The 25,170-nt window shown below is 40.5% G+C and overlaps 3 protein-coding genes across 3 annotated transcripts; 1 reads left to right on the plus strand and 2 right to left on the minus strand.

Moving 5' to 3' along the window:
* The first annotated feature begins 238 nt into the window (after positions 1–238).
* LOC6584108 (pre-mRNA-splicing factor ATP-dependent RNA helicase PRP16) lies at positions 239–23,983 on the plus strand. Its single transcript, XM_044010217.1, has 5 exons — positions 239–2,163; positions 2,223–2,416; positions 21,999–22,911; positions 22,987–23,128; positions 23,219–23,983. Exons 1-5 carry the CDS (start codon positions 324–326, stop codon positions 23,814–23,816), a joined length of 3,687 nt encoding a protein of 1,228 aa, XP_043866152.1. The 5' UTR covers positions 239–323; the 3' UTR covers positions 23,817–23,983.
* LOC6584109 lies at positions 3,422–8,947 on the minus strand. The gene is made up of 4 exons (XM_002009733.4): positions 7,707–8,947; positions 4,751–4,929; positions 4,568–4,672; positions 3,422–3,931 (listed from the first exon to the last, which is right to left on the minus strand). The coding sequence occupies exons 1-4, from the start codon at positions 8,266–8,268 to the stop codon at positions 3,836–3,838; spliced, it is 942 nt and encodes a 313-aa protein (XP_002009769.1). The 5' UTR covers positions 8,269–8,947; the 3' UTR covers positions 3,422–3,835.
* LOC6584111 (multiple epidermal growth factor-like domains protein 6) lies at positions 23,837–25,059 on the minus strand. Its single transcript, XM_002009735.4, has 2 exons — positions 24,503–25,059; positions 23,837–24,441 (listed from the first exon to the last, which is right to left on the minus strand). Exons 1-2 carry the CDS (start codon positions 24,966–24,968, stop codon positions 23,930–23,932), a joined length of 978 nt encoding a protein of 325 aa, XP_002009771.2. The 5' UTR covers positions 24,969–25,059; the 3' UTR covers positions 23,837–23,929.
* Between the last annotated feature and the right edge of the window lie 111 nt (positions 25,060–25,170).

Consider the following 25,170-nt stretch of genomic DNA (forward strand, 5'->3'; position numbering starts at 1 on the left):
AGTCTGTTACACATTTACAGCACTCAGCTGTGCTGTGAAGTAGAGATGAGATGTTTTCGCTGTTTATAACTCGAATTATTTAAAATTGTTAAATTTGTACTGGTTGCGGCATGAAAGTCGAAGAGCCTAACAGCAATAAGAAATTTATTATAAAAGTATCAATTTAATAAAGTTCATATACAAATTGTTCAAGAATAACTGTCGCGTATTGCCACCTATCGGTATTTTTATAATTATATCGATAGTATTCCACCTCTATTCTGAAACGCGCACGGTACGTTTTGTGGAAACAAAAGATAACTTAATAAACGCGAAATAATAGCATGTCCGAGGATGATGCAGGCGTGCATCGCTTGGAGGGCACTTCAGGCCAGGAGCAGCGTGGCGGCCTGGTGCTGAAAAAGCCCAAAGACAGCGACAATAAGAGCCCTAGCTTTAAGGTGCCGAAAGGTTCGGTTCTGGGCCTAGACAAGCTAGCGGCCAAGCGACGTGCTGAAAAAGCACGCCTGATCTCCTTTCAGGACAATGAGTACGATGACGGCGGCACACCTTCTAGCTCAGCCAACGCCTCTACGCCTGTCAGCGAATTTGCCTTTAAGAAACCCGACACAAAGAGCTTCGAGAAGCTTAGCCGGCAGCTACGTGAACACAAAGACGAGACGCCATCATACACGGGCGGCGTCTCTGAGAAGGCTAGAGAGCGGCTGCGCGAGCACATCCAGAGAGATCGGGATCGCCATAAAGGCGCCGTTCGTAAATCGACGCGTGATGACTCAGATGGCAAACGGGATCGCGACAGGGTGAGAGACAGAGACAGAGATATAGAGCGTGAGCGGGACAGACAGCGTCGCGGCGATGAGAGGCGCAAGCGAGCACGAGAACAGGACCAGGAGCTATACAAAGATGGTAGACGAAGAGACAGGGACCGGGATCGAGATCGAGATCGCAACCGAGATCGCTCGGCGTCGGTGCGCAGCGTGAACACACCCAGAGAGCCGGGTACACCAGGTGGCGGTATCTCCGGCAGCTCCTGGGATGATGACGATGGCGAGACCAGCGGTGGACGCAAATCAGACTGGGACTTCCCCACACCACGCGGCGCTGGCTCCGGTGGTAGCTCCAGTTTTGGCGATTGGTCCGAGCGAGGCAGCAGTCGCAGCCGGTATGCCGATGACACGACCCGTGCCACGCCCGCACATCGTTACAATCAGTGGGCGCACGATCGCAAGCGAAGCGGCGCAACACCCTGGGCCGAAGATGCTGAGCTGCGTGATATGTGGGAAGAGGAGCAGCGACGCCTGGACCGTGAATGGTATAACATAGACGAGGGCTACGACGACGAGAACAATCCGTTCGGCGGCAGCAATGCCGATTACTTTCGCCGTCGCGAAGAGCAGCTGGAGCAGAAGCGCAAGAAGCGCATCAGCGCCCAGCAGCGGCAGAACAATCGCGACAACGAGCTGTGGGAGCGTAATCGCATGTTGACCTCCGGCGTTGTCACCTCCATCAATGTGAGCGATGACTTCGACGAGGAGGCGCTGGAGCGAGTCCATTTGCTGGTTCATCATATAGTGCCACCGTTTCTGGACGGCCGCATCGTGTTCACCAAGCAGCCGGAGCCGGTGGTGCCCGTCAAGGATCCCACCTCGGACATGGCCCTGCTGGCGCGCAAGGGCAGCCTCCTGGTGCGCAACTATCGGGAGCAAAAGGAGCGCCGCAAGGCGCAGAAGAAACATTGGGAGCTGGGCGGCACCAAGCTGGGCAACATTATGGGCGTGCAGCGGCCGCAGGACGAGGACGATGCCAAATTCGATAGGGACAACGACACGGCCGATTATCGCAAGGATCAGAAGTTCGCCGATCACATGCGCGACATGCAGGACAACAAGGGCAAAAGCGACTTCTCGCGCAAGAAGACAATCGGCGAACAGCGTCGCTTCCTGCCCGTCTTCGCCTCACGCCAGGAGCTGCTCAATGTCATACGCGAGAACTCGGTGGTCATCATTGTGGGTGAAACAGGCAGCGGCAAGACCACACAGCTCACCCAGTATCTGCACGAGGATGGCTACAGCAAACGCGGCATGATCGGTTGCACCCAGCCGCGTCGTGTTGCCGCCATGTCGGTGGCCAAACGCGTCTCCGACGAGATGGGCACCCAACTGGGTAAGTCGAATGCCAGCCTACTCAATCCGCATCGCTTTACAACTGAATCCCTTACGCAGGCGAGGATGTCGGCTATGCTATACGCTTCGAGGACTGCACGTCCGAGCGTACCGTTATCAAGTACATGACCGATGGCATCTTGTTGCGCGAGAGCCTGCGCGATCCGGACCTGGACAGCTATTCGGCCATCATTATGGACGAGGCTCACGAGCGTTCGCTCTCAACGGACGTGCTCTTCGGATTGCTGCGTGAGGTGAGTTTCAAGCATATGTGTTTCCACCTCTCCCTAAGAACATTCAAGTCAAGTTGTCCGAGCGTTATGAAATGTATGAGAAGCGTTTCTCTAAATGTTTCTATAAGGGGGATAAAAGCAGAATTTCATCTTGGGCTTTTTAATATTAAAAGTCGTCATCAAAATTTTGCTGAAAATCAAAAACTATATATGTATAATTCTCTAGGGTATTCCTAGCGCCCATTTTATAATATTTATTGAAATAAAAGTCTCTTTTAAATTAGTTGTCCGTTGGTAAACATTTAATAATATCCAAATATATAAAGCATTTTACAAACATTTCATATTTAAATTTCACATTGCCAAATGTATATATTATTGTATGTAGTAATATATATATATAAATATTTTAAAAATCGCTTAAGAGACTAAAAACAAAAATACATAATATATAGTTAAACGTATTTATATATTTATGTGTATGTATGTGTGTGTGAGTGTGTGAATGTTATCAATTACAAACTAATTGGTTGACGCTACGTTCCGTCACGTTGCGTTACGTTACGCGCAATGCATGAATTGAGATGTGGTGACTTTCTGTGTGTATGTGTGTGGGGGGAATATGTGCAGCGCGCTTATGTAGAGTAATTAAGCGCGCGCACAAAAGTATGCAGTGGCAAAAAAGTGTTGCAAAACGCCATTTTTGCTTGCTTTTTGTTTTTGTTTTCTTTGTTTTGTAGAAAACAGCAAAAAAGTGCCTGCTCGATTATTAATATCTCTATGACAACAGAATATATATATAGATAAATATATATATATATAATAATTATTATATTATAATAGCTATAATACATCATTACAGTAATGACAATAATTATAATAATTATAATAATAAAAAAAAAAAAAACAACAAATTGTTAAGTCTTTTCGAATTTCACAGTGTGTCTCTCTCTCTGTCAAATATACAAATTTCAAATACAATTTGTATTTTGCATTTTCTCAAAGTTGCAACAGCAAATGTGTGTGTGTGTGTGTGTGCACGTTGTAGTAGCCACTTTTTTTTTTTAATTTTAATCTAATACTGCCAATTAAATAAAGTAACAAATTCAGAGCCTGCTCTCTAACATTCGCTGTGTTCTTGTTGTTGTTTCTTCTGCATATCGTTTACATACGTATATATAGTAAGCATATGTTAATAAATATACATATATTTGCATTTGTTTGGCGCTAAAATATGATTTATCTTATCACAATTTGCTTTGGGTTTTGTTTGGTTTTCTTTTGTTTCGCTCTGTGACAAAGCCAGAAGAAGAATTTCAAGCAATCTATGTACGTACGTATGTATATGTATGTATATATGCCAGTGTATATATATAATATATATGTGTGTTCATATGCTTTATAAGAGAGTGTGTGTGGGTGTGTGGGTGTGTGTGTTAGTTACTTTGAGTGGGAGTGGCACTTTTGCCTATTATTGAGCACCAGCAACATGCCCGCATTCATGCCAACGCTGCCCCATTTCACGCACTCGGACATCTGCAAGATACATTTGGTTACTTGTAAAGATTTGCAATACGATTAAATAACACAGGCGGATTGCATTATTAATATAAATATTAGAATTATTATATTATTGCTTGCGCCTATTATTATTATTATTATTATTGCTGCTGCTGCTGCTGCTGCTGTGTAGCCTGACACAAAATACAATTGATGAACTAATGAATGTTTATCAAAACGCTGCGATTGATCACTGAACGTATATATACATATATATTTATACATACATATATATCTATATATACATCGATCGAATTTGGCATAGCTCTGTCGAATGCAAGTACATACATACATATACAATACATCAATATGTATATATGAATATTTCGATTACAATTTTTGATTTTTGTCCGTTATTTTTTTTTTTAAAGTTGGCCAAGTTAACAGTTGTGCGAGCGTGTGTGTATGTTTGTGTGTGCTTTGCTGTTGCACCTATAACAATGTGTTCATGTGTATGTTAGTTGTCTATGTGTGTGTGTTTGTGTGTGTGTGTGTGTGGCGGGCATTTGGAATATACAGAATGTGATACTACCTATATACAGCTAGAGTATATAGGTGCGTCGCTTATCAGTTGATCAAATGCAGCAGCACGTGATTCGCACTCGTCGTTACCTGTCGCTTGCGCACATCCTGCTGGCGACTGCCGTAACGGCACCAGTACACAAAATGCTTATTATTATTCCACAGACTCTGCTTGGCCTTGCGTGCCAGCGACACCTGTAAGACGACAGCAAAAAAAAAAAAAAACGCAATCAAACAATTGAAATAGAATCGAAATGTATATTGAAAATTTACCTGATTGCGTATGTCCTTTTCGTTGTGCGGCGCTTTCTCCTTGTCAGCGAAGTTATTGATGCGCAATTCCCAGCCGTGGCTCCAGATGTCGGCCAATGACATTTTGATTAGCTTGTAGGTTCCGTTTTCTCGTATCTTTACAGAATAGATCTCAATAGTTTCCGGTTTTGGTTTATTGTCTGCAATATACAAACACACACACATACACATTAATATTATTATCAATATATTGACATCAATTTAAACAATTCATAACGACAATCTCAATTCGCTGACACACAGACAGACAAACAAGCAAAGAAACAAACAGGTGCAATCTGCATTGGCTGTCAATTGATTCGTTTAAATTCAAATTTAAATTGCTGCAGCGTTGCCCATCTGCTAGTTCTATTCAATTTGATTTGTTATACAACACTACAGTTGCAGGCCGCAATCTGTGGCCACACTGCAATCGATTATCCTAGAGATGACAGATAGAAGAGCATTGCACAGTCTCACGAAATGCAAAAGCAATTTGCAATTTCACAAATTTGTGCAAGCAAAATAAAAATTATATTAAATGAAAAAAAAAAAAATAAATAAATAAATAAACAAAATGTAGTCTTTCAAAATACTTCTTGATAATAATATTAAATTCGTTTTAAATGCAGCTTATGAAATGATTGAAATTACTGTTAAGTAATGAGCTAAGTTGACTGCGCTAAAATTACTTTACTTTTTACTTTTTTGTAGGCCTTGTATTATATCATAAACTAGATGGCTATAACACATTACCAACAACAGCAATAATTCATTGTTTTTGCTTAGTTGCGTAATTGTTTTATTGTTTTTGTTTTATTCGTATGCTTTCTATGAATGACATGAGCTTTAATCATCTATAATTAGCATCGCTAATATTTCACACTTTTGCGCTCCTTTTTGTTTTGCTCTTCTGTTGCTACTGTTGCTGTTGTTGCTTCTAAGCATTTGCCATGCGCAACTAATTTGCGCGCATTTTCAAATTGTTTGCTCCATTGTGTGGGCGAATCGTTGAAGAGGACTGTGGGTAGCTTGGCTTGGTTATTATTTAAGTCGTTCATGTCTTATGTCAGCTATATATGTATGTATGTAATCGCCTAGGCACTCATGTTCATTCATTCACATACACACCAACGTAGATTTCATCATTAAATAACTGTAAACTGTAATCGCAGGTCGTGGGAAAAATGTGTTTGCTTAGCTCAGTCGGAAGAGCAAGGGGAAGGGAGCTCATGTACAGATTGCTCATAAATGTTAATATTACTTTCTTATAGTTCATTGAACGTATTACAAAGCGGCACCTGTTGGTGCACTCTGTGTACGTATATATGTATGTATGTATATATGTATGTGTGGGCAGCGATAAGCCTTATTCCGACGAGACACAGATAAGCGCTATTTACATATGTATGACGTCGCGTTGTTATCCAGCATACCATTCTATCTTCAAATGCAGCAATTACATAAACATTTGTTAATTACGCTTGCAGCATTTCTTATCAGTATATCATTGTCTAACAAAAGTGTGTCTACATATACATATAAGTATATGTATACATATGTACATTACGTTTGTCCGTCAAAAATAAGCAAACATTTAATTGTGTTTAGCTGAAGTTTCTATGAAATTGTCATAGAACTAATCTTATACCACTGTCACTGCATACATATAAATATATTCATACAAACATATATATGTATATGCGGCCTTTTTTACATACGTACACATACACATGCATGCTAATACCAGCTTATTTTGTCATGTCAATGTACAGGATAATCACCACACGGCATGCAATTAAAAATCAAAAGCTCTACTATCATAGCAAACGCATGTACGCACACACGCACGTACACATGTATAAACATACACATGCATATAAATGTATGCATTTGCAAACAAAGCCTAACACCCACCGTTATACTATTGGTGACTTGTTCGCAGCACGAGATGCAACAGTCGTCTTCGTAGTGGTGAATGTCACTACGTAATGTAAGCTTTTAAGTCGTAGAGAAAAGTTCACCACACATCACAAGACTGGGACTGAGTCCCAAAGGCTGGTGAACGTGCTGTCGGCAGAGCAATGCAAAAGAAAAAAAAACAGCAGCATGCGTGACTCAAAGCACATGATGCTCTTGGTGCTGCTGCCGCTGCCTATGACAAGGCGCACATTGTCTGCAATATTTCAAGTATTCGTGTGTTTACATTTTTTGTTCACTCTGCGCACGCATACAAATGGAATGTTCTGGCAGCTGTCAGCGCAGCATTGTGAATGGTCATGTAGCTGCTGTAAGTGTGAGAGCGAAATACTGTATGTCTGCGTACGTGTAATGTATACTATTCGTTTGCGTGTGTGTGCGAGTGTGTGAATGCGTGCGTGCGACGCGTCGCAAAGTTCGTTGCTGCGCCGCTGCGCTGCTGGCGCCATTTTTGCTGCCTCTTCAAACCGCTGAGAAGTGCTTTTTGTTCTTGTAGGCAGCTCTCGGCAGTTGTTGTCTTCGATTAGATAAAAGGCGCCCATATATACAACATACACATACACACACACACATGTGTATTATGTATATAAAATTTGTTGATTTTATTAAATGTCATTTTCAAATATCAGCATGTGCCGAACTTGTGAGATTAGTTTAATTGCTCTGACGTCTGCAATGTGGTTAATCATCCTCAAAAGTAAGAAAATCTGATATCGCAGCAGTTTTGTTTCTTTCTTTTTTTTTTTTTTTTTTGGGTCAAGAACAGAACGAAGAGCCACTTAAATTGGCCAAAAAAATCAAAACAAAAAAGTTTGCACAGTTTTTTTGTAGTCAGAATTTTTGACGACATAAAATGCACAGACTGTCAAGAGCTTTTCAACAGCAGCTAGAGCTAGAGCAGAGGAAAGCTTTTTTCTCTCCCTCACCCCAATCGCTTTTTCGTATTTTGTGTACTCACCTTTGGCCACCTTGCACAGTACGATGCCGTACCATGACGCTACCGGCGTCTCGTTTTCATCTTGTGTTTCAAGAAAGCTTATGCTGCTGCTGCCGTTACGTGGTATTATCAATGGCGGCGCCAGTGTGAGCACCGGGCAATCGATGTCCAGGGAATCGGCATCGCTGGCTGCGGCCGCAGCTGCGGCAGCGGCGGCTGCATCGGCAGCGGCTTTGGCAGCAGCACTGCTGCGCACCTCCACAATGAAACCACATTCGACTACGGCGCAGAAAATCCGATGCTCTTCGGGCTTGAACCATTTGGATTCGCGCAGCTTTTGTACGGCGACGCTGCTGCCAAATGTTGCGTTCACATTGGCGCCGACGCTCAGCTTGTGGTGGTGATGGTTCTGCAGCAGCGACGGCGGCCAATTCGATGTGGGAGAGCTGGGCGCCGATTGAGAATAGCCGGCGCTGCTGCTGCCATTCGATGCTGCTCCGGCGCTCGGTGGCGTTGCCTGATTGTTGTGGCCCTGCAGTGGCCACCATTTCAGTGAGCTGACAAAACTGTTTGATCGGTTCATTGTCTGTGGGCGGTGTGCCGTGGCTGGGCGTGGGCGTGGCCGATGTCGTTGCACACGCGCGCGTAACTTTCACTTATTCACACTAACAAACAGTGCGCGCGCGTTTAGCTCTAATCCCCTGTTTTCTTTAGTTTTTCTGCTTTTCTTATTTTCTATTTCTTTCTCTGTCTAATGCGTTCCTCGTTTGTTTTGTATACGCCCGCTTATCGTTGCGTTGCGTTGCCTTTGGCCCGATGCTCCAATTCAAGTTTCCTTTGCTTTTGTTTTGTCTTTTTTTTCGCAAAGCAACACAACAACAAAAATAATAAAATAAGTTTTATAAATAAATAGAGCACAAGTGCTTTGCACTAGAGTGAATGGAAATGCTGTTTGTATTTAAATAAATATGATAGAGCGCAAATAGAAGCACAAATTCGTGTGTTTCAATCAGCATACAAAACAGCAATTTTCAAAAACAAAACTCTATGCATGTGCGCCCGAGTGTCTGTAAATTTTTCTTGCTTGGTCTGGTCTCTTTTATGTATTTTCTTTTCACAGCGATTTCGTTTCGGTAAGTTCGTGTTTTTCGCCTGAACGCCGTTTGTTGCTTTTCTGTTTTGTTCGCTGCTACTGCTGCTTGCTGTTGCTGCTACTGCACCGCTAGAGACTCGAAAGCCAAATACCAGCATAGCGAAGGTTTATTTATAACCAAAGCCGGTTTCGGTTTGTCAGCTAGCCAGCGAGTCGTCGGCTGCGTCGTCGTCGTCGTCTGCAGTGTTCGCTCTCTTTGTGGTGGTTTCTTTGCGCTCTCCCTCTCTGTCTCTCTCTCTCTCTCTCTTTGGTGTGGTGAGTTACGAAGCTGCCATTGTACCCCTGTTACGGCGACGGGCTTGTTGCACGTTCCGTTAGGCTTTGCGCCTTATGTTGTTATACTCTTCTTTTATGTGTTTATTGTTACAGTTGTTTTGTTTTTGTTATTTATTATCGCTTTAATTGCTGGGATATCAATTTAATTATGTGCTTGTCGCATATGTAGTTACTAAAACGCTTACCTGACGTTAGGCATCGCAGTCGCAATCGTTGCCGCTGCCGCGGTTAGCGTTGACAACGTCAGTCGTGGCTGCGACGCCAACAGCGACATCACTGGCTGTCTGACCTTCTTATTCTTATAAGAAAATGTATGTATATTGTTGAAATTTTTTGTTAACGGCGTAGTTTTTGTTGTTATTTTCATTGCCTTTGCGCTCCGACACGCTCGGTACAGCAAAATGCTTAACTTGTAGCATGTATTCTATGTGTGTATGTGTGTAACTGTATGTGTATATACACACACGTCACATGGCAGGCGGCCCCAAAAATATGTGAACAAATGATTGATCAGTTTTATTGTATTGGCAATTGTTGATTATTTGTTTATGGTTGATTGCAATATTAATAATAACAATAATAATAATAATAACAATAATAATAAGAATAATAAAGATATGGGTAATAAAACATGAATACATAAATGATTAAATACATACATACATATGTATGTTTATTTCAGGCATTAAAGAAGATAGTTTTTACTCCCAAAATCTTGAACTTGATCAATTTCCAGCAACTTTCGGTCACTGTGTCATGGTTGCTTTGAAATTTATTTTTACATTTTTACCAGAGGCGCCAGTTGATATATGATATATGTAACTACATACATATGTTTACGTTACTTTGCTTTGCATTTGTCTTCTATGCAATTCTCATGAGCTCAAGAAGAAGAGTCTAGAAACATTCCTTACTTTACAGAAAAGTGTTTTATTAACAAGTTGCTTAGGCAATCCAATAAACATATTACTTATATATCATCTGCCAAAATCTGCAGATATATACATATCTAATTATACATAAATATATACACTCGAGTGCAGGGGAACTGAACGAAAAGCGAAAAAAAACTTGCAAAAATTTTGTTGTATACATTTATCTATTTGGTTTTTATTCATTTGTTTGTCTTCTGGGTGCATTCGCACCCCCAAATGCTGTTGACAAGTTGTGGGTTACGGTTGCAATCAGAATCTGAAATTGTATTGCCCTCATTTTCTAGCATTAGGGGGTGGGGCACAGTTGGGCGCCCGCAATGTATTCCTCTTGAATATTCTGTCATACATATCAATTAGTATGTGTGTCTCTCTCTCTCTCTCTCTCTCTCTCTCTCTCTCTCTCTCTCTCTTTGGCAATCCTATAATCACATTATCGGAGGAGGCCATACAACGATTAGTGAGCTGCACTCAGACACGCAGATCGATATTGTCGACCCAAAACCACGGTCGACGCTGTCATTGTGTATGTTTTTAGTGTGTTAGCCAACACTGGACAATCGTTTCGGCTTTGCAATCAATTCAAAGGCTTGCGAAAGCTTTTCGCTGTGACGTCGCAGCTTTCGCTTGTACACCAATGCGTTCGTCTGTCTGTGTGTGTGTGTGAGCTTCTGAAATAAGTTACGTTTGGGACATCGCGAACGACAATTAATTTGACCTATTAAGTTGCCAAAGCTTAAAACTGGGCCAAGCCACGACGGCGGCGGCGGCGTCGACTGCGACTGCGACGTCGCTACTGACGTTGTTATACTTTTTTTATATTTATATATTTTAATTTATATATTTTTATTTTATTTTATATACACATATATACATATATATATTTTGGATCTGTTTCATTTTCAAGTTTTTCATTTCGTTTACCCTTACCAAGGTCATTGCGGCTACGTCGCATTTTTTGGCCACATATATTGAATTAACAAGCTATTATCAAAATAGGTAAAGGCTGAGAATATTTGTTGCCTCATTGAAGTTAGCTTGAGTGGGAAGGTTTAGCAAAAGAACTTCAAATAAAAGAATAAATAAATAAAAAATAAAAAACAAGAATTTTGTATATAATAATAATAATATTTAATTTAATTCTATATGCAAAAATATTACATTTTAGTACTACATTCAAATTGAAATACTAAATATAAACCTATATAAATCATATAAATAACTAATAGTATCACAGTAATATAAAATTAAATCAAACACACATAATTAAATTACAGGGTATTAGAGCTGCGCTGCAGCGTCGCTTAAACGTTTCTTCTCTCTACAAATTGTTTCAGGTTTTTCATTTATTTATTCGAGTATTTCGCAGTCGACGTTGATGTCGACGTCGACGTCGTCGTTGTCGTTGTTGTTGTTGTTGTTGTTGTTGCTTTTGATATAAATACGCGCAGCTCTACAAGTTGTTGTTGTTGTTGTTGCTGTTGCTGTTATTGCTGCTGTTTGTTATTCTCCATATCTATTTATAGTTTAACCTTGTCGGCATTGGGACACAGGGGCACGGAAGAGCGCAAGGGGCGTGCTGAGAGAAGGGGCTGGGTGGCGGGGTCTCATGATTATGCCGTGTCGCATTTTCGCTGCCAATTGACTGCTGCGTTGCTCAGCTCAACTGCGTTTAATTATCTGCTGCTCGGCTTCAGTGTCGGTCTAAAGCATTTCTACATTTCTCTACACCCCCGCCGCCGCCACCGCCGCCACCGCTGCCGCCACCGCTGCCGCCGCCGCTGTCGACGTCAACGCCACAGCCACAGTTTGAAACCTCTCCACCTGCCGCTGCCTCTGCCTCTATTGCTGTCGCTGCCGTTGCCTCTACCCCTGCCCCTCTCTACCGCTAGCGCTGCATTTGCTTCTGCTCCACCTAGCACTTTGCAATTGTTTTCCTAATTAAGAAAAGTGCTGCACCTGAGATACCCTGCAATTGGGTATTTGAATTTTTAGATGATTTGTGTAACACCTGAGCGAGAAAATATATAATATGTAATATATGTAATAATTATATATTCTATATTCAATTGATTTCTATTTATCAAGCCCACTAATCAGATCACAATAGTTTATACATGTACATATGTATCTATGTATATACCTACATATGTATATAGAGATACTATCATCGCTTAAGTTTTAAGCTCTTGCATGAAAACTTAATGCTTATAAAACTTTTTGAATGTTTTATCATGTCAACAAGATATATAAACATATAGATATTCATATCATATATATAGTAGAATATTTTGATTAAACTCGAACTGTCAATAGCATAACAAAATGATTTCTATATCAATGATATTATTCGAGCTTTTTATTTTATAAGTCAGCAAGAGTATTGTATATTCGACATGTTTTCATCTGTTTTTCTTCGTGTTTGTTATAATTGTAGTTTTTATGTGAATGACTGTGCGTAGGTCAGTGCCCAAAAAGCAACAGCCAAAATCAACTAACATATGTTTACATTTATATGTATGTATATGACTATTTATATTTGAAGTAAAAATAAACACATTCAAGAACAAGAACTAATCAATTAGTTGTCCAAAATTGTTGATACAATTAATTTTTTTTTTTACGAGCTGGCCTCCTTTTAGATCTGGTTGGATTTCTAGGAATCGATTTTTATGTTCATTGAATACGTTGATTACAGGTCGTTAGAACAATGTAGGTGGCTATTTTTACTGACATATTCTTAATCGTTTTGATTCATAAATCAATTCGTTTTACTGATGCCATTTAATTAAATTGTATTGCAATCTTAATTCATTAATGCGACATAAATTTAACTAGATAAATCAAAATGTATCACAGCAAATAATATACATATATGTATGTATTAAGATAATATATGAACGTATGTATAAGAGATACTTGATATGGTTATACACTAGCAGAATGTGGAATAACTTAATATAATAATAATATATATTTATTAATATTTTATTATACAGTATATTTTAGCTTTAAACTTATTCAACTCAACAGCATGTCAAAAAACGCGCATCTCTGTTGAAAATGCCATCACTGATTTCAAAGCTCTCATTAATTAGCTATGCCAGTTTGGAATTGCCGTTTGAATATTAAGAAACCGTATGTAGAATTCGTTATGACCTGTGTGCATTGTTTATCTCTGTTATGCACACACACACACTTGTGCACATGCATGTTGTAGAAATGTGATGAGTGTGTGTGTCGGTTAGTGTGCATGTGTGTGTTTATTATCTGTTTTATGCACTCGGTTAAAGTTTTGCTCGCTTGACCACCCACTCGCGTTCTCTCTCTTTTTCTCTTGCTGCCCTTTGTGAGTATATTCGCCTGTGTGTATACATATGCATTTGTGTATATTTTTTAATAGTAAAGCAAAATGTGAGCTAAACCACCTGTATTTGTTTTCATTTTACAGTCTATTGTATACCAATGGGCTAATTTGGCCAGTGGCCGGTCAGAGCCTGCATGAAATATGTACATATGTATGTATGTATGTACAAATAAGACTAGCGGAAGTTACCCGGCCTTGTGCGGCTTCCTTTTTTTTGTTGTTGTTTGTGTTGAGCTCTTCCACTGCAGGAATATCATTCAAAAACTGTTTTATTTTCTTTTGTTTCATCAACTTTTCGTTCACTGATTAAATTCTATAAAAAACTGTAAAGCTAATATAAATATACATACATATGTACATATATACATATATATGTATATACATATATACATACAACTGCGGTAATAAAAATATTGTGCGACTGTGCACTAAATGTTGAATGAAAAATTAATGATTGAGCTCTAAATGAATAAAAATATATGTATGTATATTTATCTTAATATTCGTTTGAAAATATTTTCAAAATATTGAGGTAACAGTGCAACTACTATTTTCTTTACCGCAGGTGTAGGTATGTATATAAATATTTTAGCATTCATTTGAAGCTATTTATCTAGCCTATCTACGTGTGTATCTAAAGCGAACCGCAGCAACACACAAAAAACGTGTTTTATTTGCGTTCTTTGTTTTGTCTATATATTTTGTATAATTTGTAAGCCATTTTGACTTAAAGGCTTCGCAGCGCGCTTTTTGCTGGCGAATGCCGTCGATATCTGGCCATAACCGGACTTCGGTCTCATGTCAGAGATACTCAAAGCTATTTCCGTTCGGTTTTCTTTCGTTTATTTGCTTGGTCCGGCTTAACCAGGTTTAAGTAAACAGCAGAAAAGTAGGAGTATAGCAGTAAAAGTAACTAGAAGAGAATGAAAGAGCGTACGCATACACACAAACACACCTTCAATTGAGTGTCTAGTCAAAACAGTTTTACAACAATGAAATTGACAAAGCCCTGAGTGAGGTCTTGTTGGAATTTGATTGGTATGCTTGGAATCTGATTCAAGTGATAAACGCCATTATTTGCGGTCATTGGTTAAGCTTTTGAAAGCTTGAAGCTAGACAGAATTATATTTGAATACTCACCAAACGCTTCTAAAAAGCTCTAGTTAGGTCGAGCTTTCTGTAGCATATATTTCTGCGAAAGAAATTGTATATGGAAAGGGAAGTAAACAACGGCACATCATGCTTAAGCCATGCTTTCAACAAGGTTTTTTCTAAGCTCGCTTTTGCCAGCCACCTGTGGCTGTATTTTGTTGTTGTTGTTGTTGCTTGTGTACATATTTGTAAAAAAAAAAATTTTGTAATCCAAAACCGCAACGCAAACGTTTGACGTTTGCGACAACGTCAACGACTGCGTCGCTGCCGGCGTCAGCGTCGGCGTAGGCAGCGCTTGTCATGTGCTTTGCTTATAGCTATTTTTAGATAATCATAAAACGCGCGCAACATTGTGAGACAAAACAGCGAATACAACAACAACAGTAACAACAACCGAAAGCTGAACGCAGAAAATAAATACTTTTATATGTGTTTATTAAGTATGCAAAAACAAAAAGTATATATATTCTTGTGTTTTCACAGCCGTCGCCGTTGCATCCAACTCTTCCTGTTGCCTTAAGAGGTGTGTATGAAAATGTGTATGAGTGTATGTATGAAGAGAGCACATACAATACATGTGTATGTATGTATCCGTGTACTTGGCACATGGCGGAAGAAAAGGACCTGCAACAGCTGTTTCAGCTTTGCTTATTGTTATTCGTTTTGTTGGACAAGCCCTGCGAATAAATTAAATTGAATTTAACAAAAAAATCTGCCCAGCGAGCAGATGGGCCATTCTGAGTTTCAAGCTTCCTTCTGCCCACAGCTTGTGTTTCACTCCCACTTTTGCCTTAACTCTCTCGCGCATTTTCGTTCTCCCTCTAGCACACATGTACACTCTCTCGCATTCGGCTGCTGCTGCTGCTGCTGCTGCTGCTGGTGTTATTCACCTTCGACATCAGCATCGGCATCGGCATCTGCTGCTCATAACTCGTTTGCGGCTTCATTGTGCCTGCTTTAGTCCGTTTGTTATGCCTTGCAAATGTGCGGATAAAAACAAAATATGCAAAAATCTCCGAGCATTGATTGCGTTTATTGTTTTTGCTTTTTTGCCACGATATTTCATGATTGTTTTTAAATACGTTAATAAATATTTTGCATTGCTTGGTTTTTTTTTTTTCGTATTGTTGTTGGCTCGTGCTTTTGCTCGTGCAAAATATTTGTTTATTATGTGGGCGTGTGGCTGTGGGTTCAATTGAATGGGTGTCTGTGTGTTAGTGTACTTTGTTTACATCTCGTAGGTAGTTTTGCCAAATCGAATTGTTGTTTGTATGTAGACATTGCCACACCTCCAAAAAGCAGCGCACAAAACTCACCATTCGCTACTCACCATTCGCAAATTCGCCATTCCCCACTTATCACTCACTGTTCTCTCTCTCGTACTGCTCTCTCGCACTGCTCTCTCTAGCTGTTGTGCTCTGTCAACTCGTGCCGCTTTGTCGCCGCAAGTCTTGAGCCTGCCACTGAGAAATTGTAAAATTGCTTTCGTGCTGTCCCACTCAATCCAACAGCGCCCGCCCGCCCAACGGCTGTCCACTCAGTTCAGTTCATCAGACTCGCGCTAAAGCTTTTCCCACTCGCTCGCCTCAGCCGACGTTTTGCAATGCAAATGCACTGAAAATTGCATGTAAACATCAATTATATGGCCAGACATATCCCATAGATTTGTTCGCCAGGCGCCATTCAAACAAAATAAAACAAAAATATAAATTACAATGAAAAAGAAAAAGAAATAAGTAAAATAAACATAAAATGAAATTATCAATGAAAACCATATCATATCATGTTACAGTTGTCATAGGTAAAGCTTTATCTGGGGAGCTGGCTACAAATTGAGGGTCTGCCCCTACTTGAAACTATATATATATATATGTATATATTTTGATATATGTACATATATACATATATATTTTCTTGATTAATACCCTGTTTTTTTCGCCTGAATAGACATTGACATTGTCTTTATGTTTGCGTTTGTTTGGCATTTTATACATAATCTCTCATACTTATCATACACCCATTTGTATAACCCATATATTAAACATTTAAGTACATCATTCGGTATTTATCTGCATATAAATTTTCATATGCATAAATTGTATTTTTAATTGCCCTCATTATTCTGAGGCGGCCTCTCTGATTGTAATATATGTTTAAATATAAAGTCGAGAGATGATATATAATTATACAGATATTATTTAATTAGAAATATGCCAAGTAGGCATTGCTTGGCGGGTCGCGTGAGTCGAATCCGTCCGTCTCTCAGTGCATATGGACAATCTCAAGATCAAGGACAAACAAATTTGGACAGCTCATGGGTATTACGGAAAACGTCAATGCCCCATTATAATAGTAAATATACATATATCAAATTATACTATATAAATTACTATTTAGACATACATATATACATATGTACATCATAGTTTCCGAGTGTAATATATAAAAATGATTTGCTGCAGCTCGTAAACTACATAGATAAGCGTTACTTGACTAATTTCACAGCTAGTTATTATACAAAATATGTACATATATGGCTATGGCTATAAATATGTCAAACCTTTTATCTATATTAGTATATACCATCTATAGAATTTCAACAAAATGCCGTTCAATAAAAATTAAAATATATTTTACGTTTTAGTAATTCCGTTTTTTTTTTTTTTTTTTAATTCGTGTCTCTGAAGATAGATGGAATTTTGTTGTTGTTGCTTTAATTTTTGTTTTATAGCTTTATATATGTATCGCGGTCTGGCCCGATTCTCATCTAAGAATTTTTATTGGCTCTGTGCCCATCGAATTCCACAAATGACGACGAAAATGTTTTGTTTTTGTTTTGTTTTTTTTTTTTTTTTTTTTTTTGCTTTCTTTCCTCTTTTTAATGAGATTTTTGCATTCTTGCAATTGCATTTCCTATATATTATGTACATATATATTTATTTATTTTGATTTTGTGACTTCTTTGATTGATGAGCTGCGGGGCGAACTTGATCAGTTTATCAGTTTATTGAATGTTTCAACAAACATGCGCATTTCCTGTTTCCCTATGAGCAGCGTTCATTTATTGCCAGCAAGCACTGTTTGATATACTGATATTCCCTTTGAAATCTGCTTCTCTCTCTCGCTCTCTCTCTCTCTCTCTCTCTCTCTCTCTCTCTCTCTCTCTCTCTCTCTCTCTCTCTCTCTCTCTCTCTCTCTCTCTCTCTCTCTCTCTCTCTCTCTCTCTCTCTCTCTCTCTCTCTCTCTCTCTCTCTCTCTCTCTCTCTGTATGTAAATGTTCCAAGTGAAAAAGTCGCAACCTAACTCAAGTGGGATACTGGCAAAAAGTAAAAAAATTAAAATCTTATCGCTATCAAAATTGATATACTGCATTCCATACTAAAAACAAAACGAAATAATAATAATAAATGGAGCTCGTAGTACCAAACACATTGATATACATTCATAAAGACAAGCACTAAATGCCATTGCTTATAAGAAAAACTCTAATCAAATAAGACTACAGTATCAGCTGTATATATACACACACATGTATGCCTCTCTCCGTGTGTGTGTGTGTGTGTGTGTGTAGCTCGTGATTTGTCTTAGTCACACATGCAGTTAATCCAGCTGATGATGATGAAATGTCGCATATTGAGTCGAACAACAGTTATCTCACAATATCAATATCGCTCAAAGTTCATCCAATTTTAGTGCTATAAGTAGGGCCAATAGACTGACGACCTTGCCGCGTTCTAAATTTTCTTCAGCCATATTATACACATTTTGTTCACTTTGCTCGAATTCGAAATTTCATTTTATGCTCATTAAACTGATTCTGATTGTAGTCCAAGTTTCTATTTAAAAAGGGAGTTTGTCAGTATCAGTAAATATTTGTTGTATGATAGCAATTTCTCTGAAATACATACTATATGTATATGTGAAATATTCTGTTTTTGGCAAACAATTCATGACTTGAGCTGTGTCGTAATGCATATGACAAATTCTATACATACACATCTCTTATATACATGATATCTGGGGCACTTTTTAGTAGATTCACTTATCGTAGTATCATTATTTATTATTCCATATGATCTCACTGATATATGAAGAACTTAAGAATGGATTCACTAATCATATATATATATAGTATTATTATATAGTATTATTATTATTTATATATTAATTTATTTTTATTCTGTCTTATCTGTAGCACCTTCAAGTAGATTCACTAATCATATTACTTTTATTACGCATTATAATCTGAAGAGCCCTTAAGTAGACCCACAAATCATATTATTCCTTGATGTAAGCCCACTGATATCTAAAGAGCCTTAAGTAGTTTCGTTAAGCTTATTATTTAAGATATTTATTTCTACGCAATCTGTAAAGTCTTTAATATAATTAATCTTAAAAGTCATATTACTATTTCAGATAATCTGGAGAGATTTATTTATTTAAAATTCTTCTTTATATAATCTTAACTAAATTTATTAATCATATTATTCCATATAATCCCACTGGTATCTGAAGCACTTTTAAATAGATTAGTGAATCGAGCTATTATCATTATTCTACAATTCTATCTGAAGATCCTTGATTCATCTGTGCACTATTTTAAAAATCCGAAATAATCAGCAATTGATTCATATTTGAATCATTTTAGAAATCCTCAGTAATCAGCAAAATCGATTGTTCTTTGAATCATTTTAACAACCCGCGATAATCAGTGGATTGTAAATAACAGTTATTCGTTTTCTAGTAATTACCAAATAGGTTTTTATTTTTGCACATATCTCATATGCCTTTGATTAGCAAATTTTAACGTTTTTCTTGAAATAGAACTCTTGCTCTGTATACGCATACATAATCTCTGCTTTCAATATATTTTCAAGCTCTTCCAGAATGTTCAGTGATAAAGCCGTTTGATATCAGGTGTCTACTGTATACTCATGGACTTTACATTAGTTCCTGGTACTGCAATCGAAGAGATTAATTACAAAACATTGGCAATATTTGTATTAACAGGTTTCATTAGATATAACAAAATATGTTTGGGATATTAGATTAGAAGTTGACTTTCAGTGATAGATATATTGTATTACTGTATGGGTTCTTATGGAAACACATTATTGGCTGAAATACTATACTCAGTGATAAACATTTTCAGCTGAAAATGAAGGTTAAACTTAAAAAAAAAAATGCTAATATTAACAAATCAATGTAAGTTTATTCTAATGTCTAAAGAATTTTAAAATTTGATTGAGATTTAACCACAACTCCTGATTGCCTTCTTATTTATCATTAGCTAATATTTTATACATTTCACTTTAAGTATATTTTTAAAGCCAAAGATATATTTGATTCCATATTTTTCACATAAATAAATCTAAAGCAGAGAGTAACTCATAAAAAAATTGTTATCAATCACAGACATCAGTAAAGTTTCGAGAAGGCGACAAAAACCTCGATTCAACTTTGTGTGTTTTACGAGTAAAGCAATATTTAATATCGGAGAACTTGGGGCGTTTCCGAAAGGGGAACTCCCAATCAGCATGAGCTTAGTTCATATCTATAAAGAATTTTCAATATTCCGTTATATTAAATAGTTGAGCAAGTCTAAGTAAAATCAATATTTTCGAATTTTTAATTATTACGAATTAAAATCGTTTTCAATAATTAATCTAGTTTGCACAGCACCATAAATAACTCATTAGCTTTACAGTTACAGTTATTATAGCTTTCATTCGTGCTTATAACGGGATTTGCATTCGTATCTATCAGAGAATTCCGATTTCGCTTCGCCTGCCACCTTATCTTAAAAGAGCTTTATACACAGACACATACAAACAACCATATACATGTGTGTGTATGTACACACACACACACACACACACACACTTAACTGTCATAATATCGAAATGCTCTATCGTAATTGCCGTAGAGGAGGGGATATTATTCAGCATTATTTAACGCTCGGCTTCGGAGATAAAAATTTGAATCAATGCGTTGGCGTTGCCGTCGCCTTTGCCGTTGGCGTTGGTGAGCTGTCATAAAAAACACTTCACTCTCAATACGTAAGCGATATGTATACATAGTGTAGGTACATCTGTGCATACACTGTATCACCGTGTCTCGATAAGCCACATAATAATCATCGTGTGCGTGTGTGAGTGTGTGCATGAATGTGTGTAGCTGTGGGCTTGGCCCACCTCTTTCTAACCGCATTGCAAGCCAATGCGCAATTTGCTTGTTAAGTTGTCCGTGACGCGAAGCTCGTTGCGGCTCTTGTTGTTGTTGTTCTTGTTGCTGCAGCAGGTGCTGCAACGGAATTAGTTTAACAGCAATTTGAGCTTTTTGTCTGTGCTTTGGCCCAGGCATGCATGCAATCAGAGGCATTAAACACACACACATGCACACATTCAAATACACAACACATATATACCGCCAGCACACAGGATCTACTATACATCCTCAGCTGCCTACGTGCGACACAGCACGTTGGCCCCCCCTCCCATCATGCTGCGACTTGACAAAATCCACCACAACCCAGCCCACACCACCCAACCCGGTGGGCAATCGTTGATTTGTTGTCGTATTCAGTTCGTGAAATCGTTAACTCGCTTGAGTCGAAACACAGAGAGCGCGTTGTCTACGCTCGCACACACACTTGCTCTCGCGCGCTCTCTTTCTCTCTATTTCTCGTGTGTTGAGTTTCGTTGTTAGCTTTTTCAGTCGCAACTCAACACAGTTGGCGTATGAGCAGGATATTTGCTGCTGCTGCCGCCGCTGCCGCTGCTACATGAATTTGGCTGACTTTGACTTGATGCGCTGTTTAGCTTGGCTCAGCTCAGGGGCCGGTGCTCTGGATTTGGGTCATGCTCGCACGTATGTATTTCGGTGGGTGGCTGGGTTGCAGTCACTCCAAGGCCACAGCATCGAGTAGCAGCTAGTGAAATGCCCCAGAAATCGTCAGATTTGTTTATTGTAATTGATTTGGCATTTACTATGTATGCGATTCAATATATGTATTTCAATTGCCAAATATAGAAAGCAAATATTTTCAAACTTAAGGCTACAGGGTATCGCCTAGACGGAAACTTTCGTCTCTGTTGATTTATATATTTCAGATTGCTTTGCATACCCTGAATCCATTCAAAATGGGAAATCAGGGTATAATGGTTCTATTAAAATGTATGTAACAGTCAGAAGGGGGCGTGACTATGTATATAAATTCTTTATCGGAACGAAAAGCTGAGTCAATTTAGCTCATCAATCTCAAAAGATATGAAAGCTAGGGATTTGAAACCTTTTAAAAACTTTATTTGTATTTTAGTTATTATCACAAAATTTCGCCGAGTTTAGGGTATCTGCTAGCCGGACACCCCCGACTAGAGTGTTCTTACTTGTCCACATATCAAGTATTTTAATTGGACTCGTTTCGATTGCAGATTGTGGCACGGCGTCATGACCTGAAGCTGATTGTCACATCCGCCACCATGGACTCGACCAAGTTTGCCACGTTCTTCGGCAATGTGCCGACATTCACCATACCCGGCCGGACATTTCCGGTGGATGTGATGTTCAGCAAGAATGCGTGCGAGGATTACGTGGAGTCGGCTGTGAAGCAGGCGCTGCAGGTGCACTTGACGCCGAATGAAGGCGACATGCTGATCTTTATGCCCGGCCAGGAGGACATCGAGGTCACGTGCGAGGTGCTGGAGGAGCGCCTGAGCGAGATCGACAATGCACCCGAGCTGAGCATCTTGCCCATCTACTCGCAGCTGCCGTCCGATCTGCAGGCGAAGATCTTTCAAAAGTCCGCCGATGGCGTACGCAAATGCGTTGTGGCCACCAATATAGCGGAGACATCGCTGACGGTGGACGGCATCATCTATGTCATTGACTCCGGCTACTGCAAGCTGAAGGTCTACAATCCGCGCATTGGCATGGACGCCCTGCAAATCTATCCCATTTCGCAGGCGAATGCCAATCAGCGTTCGGGTCGTGCCGGACGTACAGGTCCTGGTCAGGCTTTTCGCTTGTACACACAGCGCCAGTACAAGGACGAACTGCTGCCGCTGACCGTGCCCGAAATCCAGCGCACCAATCTGGCCAATACGGTGCTGCTGCTCAAGTCCCTGGGCGTGGTCGATCTGCTGCAGTTCCATTTCATGGATCCCCCGCCGCAGGACAACATCCTGAACTCCCTTTACCAGCTGTGGATATTGGGCGCACTGGATCACACAGGCGCCTTGACCACGCTGGGCCGACAAATGGCCGAGTTCCCACTGGATCCGCCACAGTGTCAGATGCTCATCGTCGCCTGCCAAATGGAGTGCAGCGCCGAGGTGCTAATCATAGGTGAGATGACCGAGAGAGATGTGAAAATCTTGTGGCAAACTGACTCGAATCCTCTCTTATCCTCTCTTCTTGTAGTATCCATGCTGTCTGTGCCATCCATATTCTATCGCCCCAAGGGACGGGAGGAGGAGGCGGATGGCGTGCGCGAGAAGTTCCAGGTGCCCGAATCGGATCACTTGACCTACCTCAATGTCTATCTGCAGTGGAAGCAGAACAGGTAAGCAAAAGGACAAATGAAGCAGCACTCTCACTCACTCTCTCTCTCTCTCTCTCTCTGTTTCGCTCTCTTTCACGCTGCCCCATACAGCTATAGCTCCACGTGGTGCAACGAGCACTTCATACACATTAAGGCCATGCGCAAGGTGCGCGAGGTGCGACAGCAGCTGAAGGACATTATGACACAGCAGAAGATGAACGTCAAGTCGTGCGGCACCGATTGGGACATTGTGCGCAAGTGCATCTGCTCCGCCTACTTCTATCAAGCGGCACGGCTCAAGGGCATCGGCGAGTATGTGAATCTGCGCACGGGCATGCCCTGCCATTTGCATCCCACATCGGCACTGTACGGGCTGGGCACCACGCCCGACTATGTCGTCTACCATGAGCTGATCATGACCGCCAAGGAGTATATGCAGTGTGCCACCGCTGTCGATGGCTACTGGCTGGCGGAGCTCGGTCCGATGTTCTTCTCGGTGAAGGAGACGGGACGCAGCGGACGCGACAAAAAGAAACTGGCCGCCGAGCATCTCAAGGAGATGGAGGAGCAAATGTTGCAGGCCCAGCACGAGATGGAGGAGCGCAAACAGCTGGCCGCCCAGCGTGAGGAGCAGCTGGCGGGCAAGCAGGAGATCGCAACGCCAGGCAATGCAACGCCACGCCGCACACCCGCTCGCATTGGCCTCTAAAAATTAAGAACAATAATTAATACTTTTTATTGATATTGAGTGTATGTGTATTTGTATTTTGAATGTTCAGACCACCTTTTGGCTGTAGTTTTTTTTTTTTTTTTTTTTGTTCTCTATATCCATGAATAAATTGGCCAAATAGTGAGAATTGGCAAGATGAGAGATAATTGGTTGGCCGTTGCTGCGTCTTTCACAACGCAATGCTCGTTGTTTACCACTTGGAATTCGGCGCGACACTGGCATTCACCCCACTTGCACTCCATCCGGGAGTTCAGGACATTGTCCTCGCCATCGCTCATCTGCTGGCAGTCGGCGGTGCGGCGGCAATAGGCGCCGTACGGCACACGCAGCTCGCAGACTGTGCTGTTCAGCGTCTCGTCCCGTTTGGCATAGTGCTTCGGGCTGCAGCTGCAGCGATTGTTGTTGTCGCACATGCTGCCGGCCCCGAGCTGCACCTGGCATTGGGCGGAATTTGTGCAGCTGGTGGCATAGTCGACGCCTGGAATGCAGGCACTTCTGTTTTCATTGGACACCAGATCTTTGGGGCAGGCGCACTTGGCGGTCTGGGGCAGACAGATCGACGCGTCAACTGTTTCGCACATTGCATTGTTGCTGCAGTTTAGATCTGCAAGGATAAATAAATGGTCAGAATGTGGATGATTGCATATGGAATTCCAAGCACTCGCCCAATAGTGCCAGGCAGTTGCCCTCGTAGGATACAAAGTTTTCCTGGCATGTGCAGCGTTTCGTCTGACAATCGGCAAATGTGTCCATAGACTGGCATTGACGCGCCATCTCACAGCTGCCGTTCAGTGGCACCTTCAGCGACAGGCATCGACGTCTATCGTCGCTGGGCAGATACTCGGCGGCGCAGAAGCACTGCTGTGTCTGCGCATCGCATTCGGCATGGGGCAGTGTGCAGGGACACGGCCCGCCAACGATATTGTTCCGCTTTTCATCTTTGGGCTGGCAATCCACGCGCTCCTCGCTGTCGCCGCCACGTGCCGTGCAAATGCAGCGAGAATCGAGGCATTTGCCGCCCTCGAACTGCATGCATTGTTCATCTGTGAGGCAGCTCAGCTCAAGTAGGTCTTCGGCTGAGATTGTGCTCAGCGCATAAAATATAAACGACAAAATTAGAATGAATCGCATTTTTAACCTTTCTTTTTATGTACATATAATACATATGAATGCGCGAATATAAGTTCGCTCAAAATTCGCCGCCATTAACCGTTATAACGAACATAAGTGGAGCGATATATTTTCATTGATATGGCAGCACTACCCCATTCAGATTTTAAAAGTTACCCACACTGAAAATATCGATAGCATCCGACATCGATTTATTATTTCA

This window comes from Drosophila mojavensis, unplaced genomic scaffold (genome assembly GCF_018153725.1).
Source record: "Drosophila mojavensis isolate 15081-1352.22 unplaced genomic scaffold, ASM1815372v1 contig_136, whole genome shotgun sequence".
NCBI classification, from domain to species: Eukaryota; Metazoa; Arthropoda; class Insecta; order Diptera; family Drosophilidae; genus Drosophila; species Drosophila mojavensis.

Excerpts from the sequence above, each read along its gene's own strand:
- LOC6584109 (XM_002009733.4), bottom strand. The coding sequence starts at position 8,268 with ATGAACCGATCAAACAGTTTTGTCAGCTCACTGAAATGGTGGCCACTG. Across the intron at positions 4,930-7,706 it reads ACTGTGCAAGGTGGCCAAAG|ACAATAAACCAAAACCGGAA; the intron begins GTGAGTACACAA and ends TGTATATTGCAG. Across the intron at positions 3,932-4,567 it reads AGGATGTGCGCAAGCGACAG|ATGTCCGAGTGCGTGAAATG; the intron begins GTAACGACGAGT and ends TGTATCTTGCAG.
- LOC6584111 (XM_002009735.4), bottom strand. The coding sequence starts at position 24,968 with ATGCGATTCATTCTAATTTTGTCGTTTATATTTTATGCGCTGAGCACA. Across the intron at positions 24,442-24,502 it reads CAACTGCCTGGCACTATTGG|ATCTAAACTGCAGCAACAAT; the intron begins GCGAGTGCTTGG and ends TTATCCTTGCAG.
- LOC6584108 (XM_044010217.1), top strand. The coding sequence starts at position 324 with ATGTCCGAGGATGATGCAGGCGTGCATCGCTTGGAGGGCACTTCAGGC. Across the intron at positions 2,164-2,222 it reads CGAGATGGGCACCCAACTGG|GCGAGGATGTCGGCTATGCT; the intron begins GTAAGTCGAATG and ends TCCCTTACGCAG. Across the intron at positions 23,129-23,218 it reads CTGCAGTGGAAGCAGAACAG|CTATAGCTCCACGTGGTGCA; the intron begins GTAAGCAAAAGG and ends TGCCCCATACAG.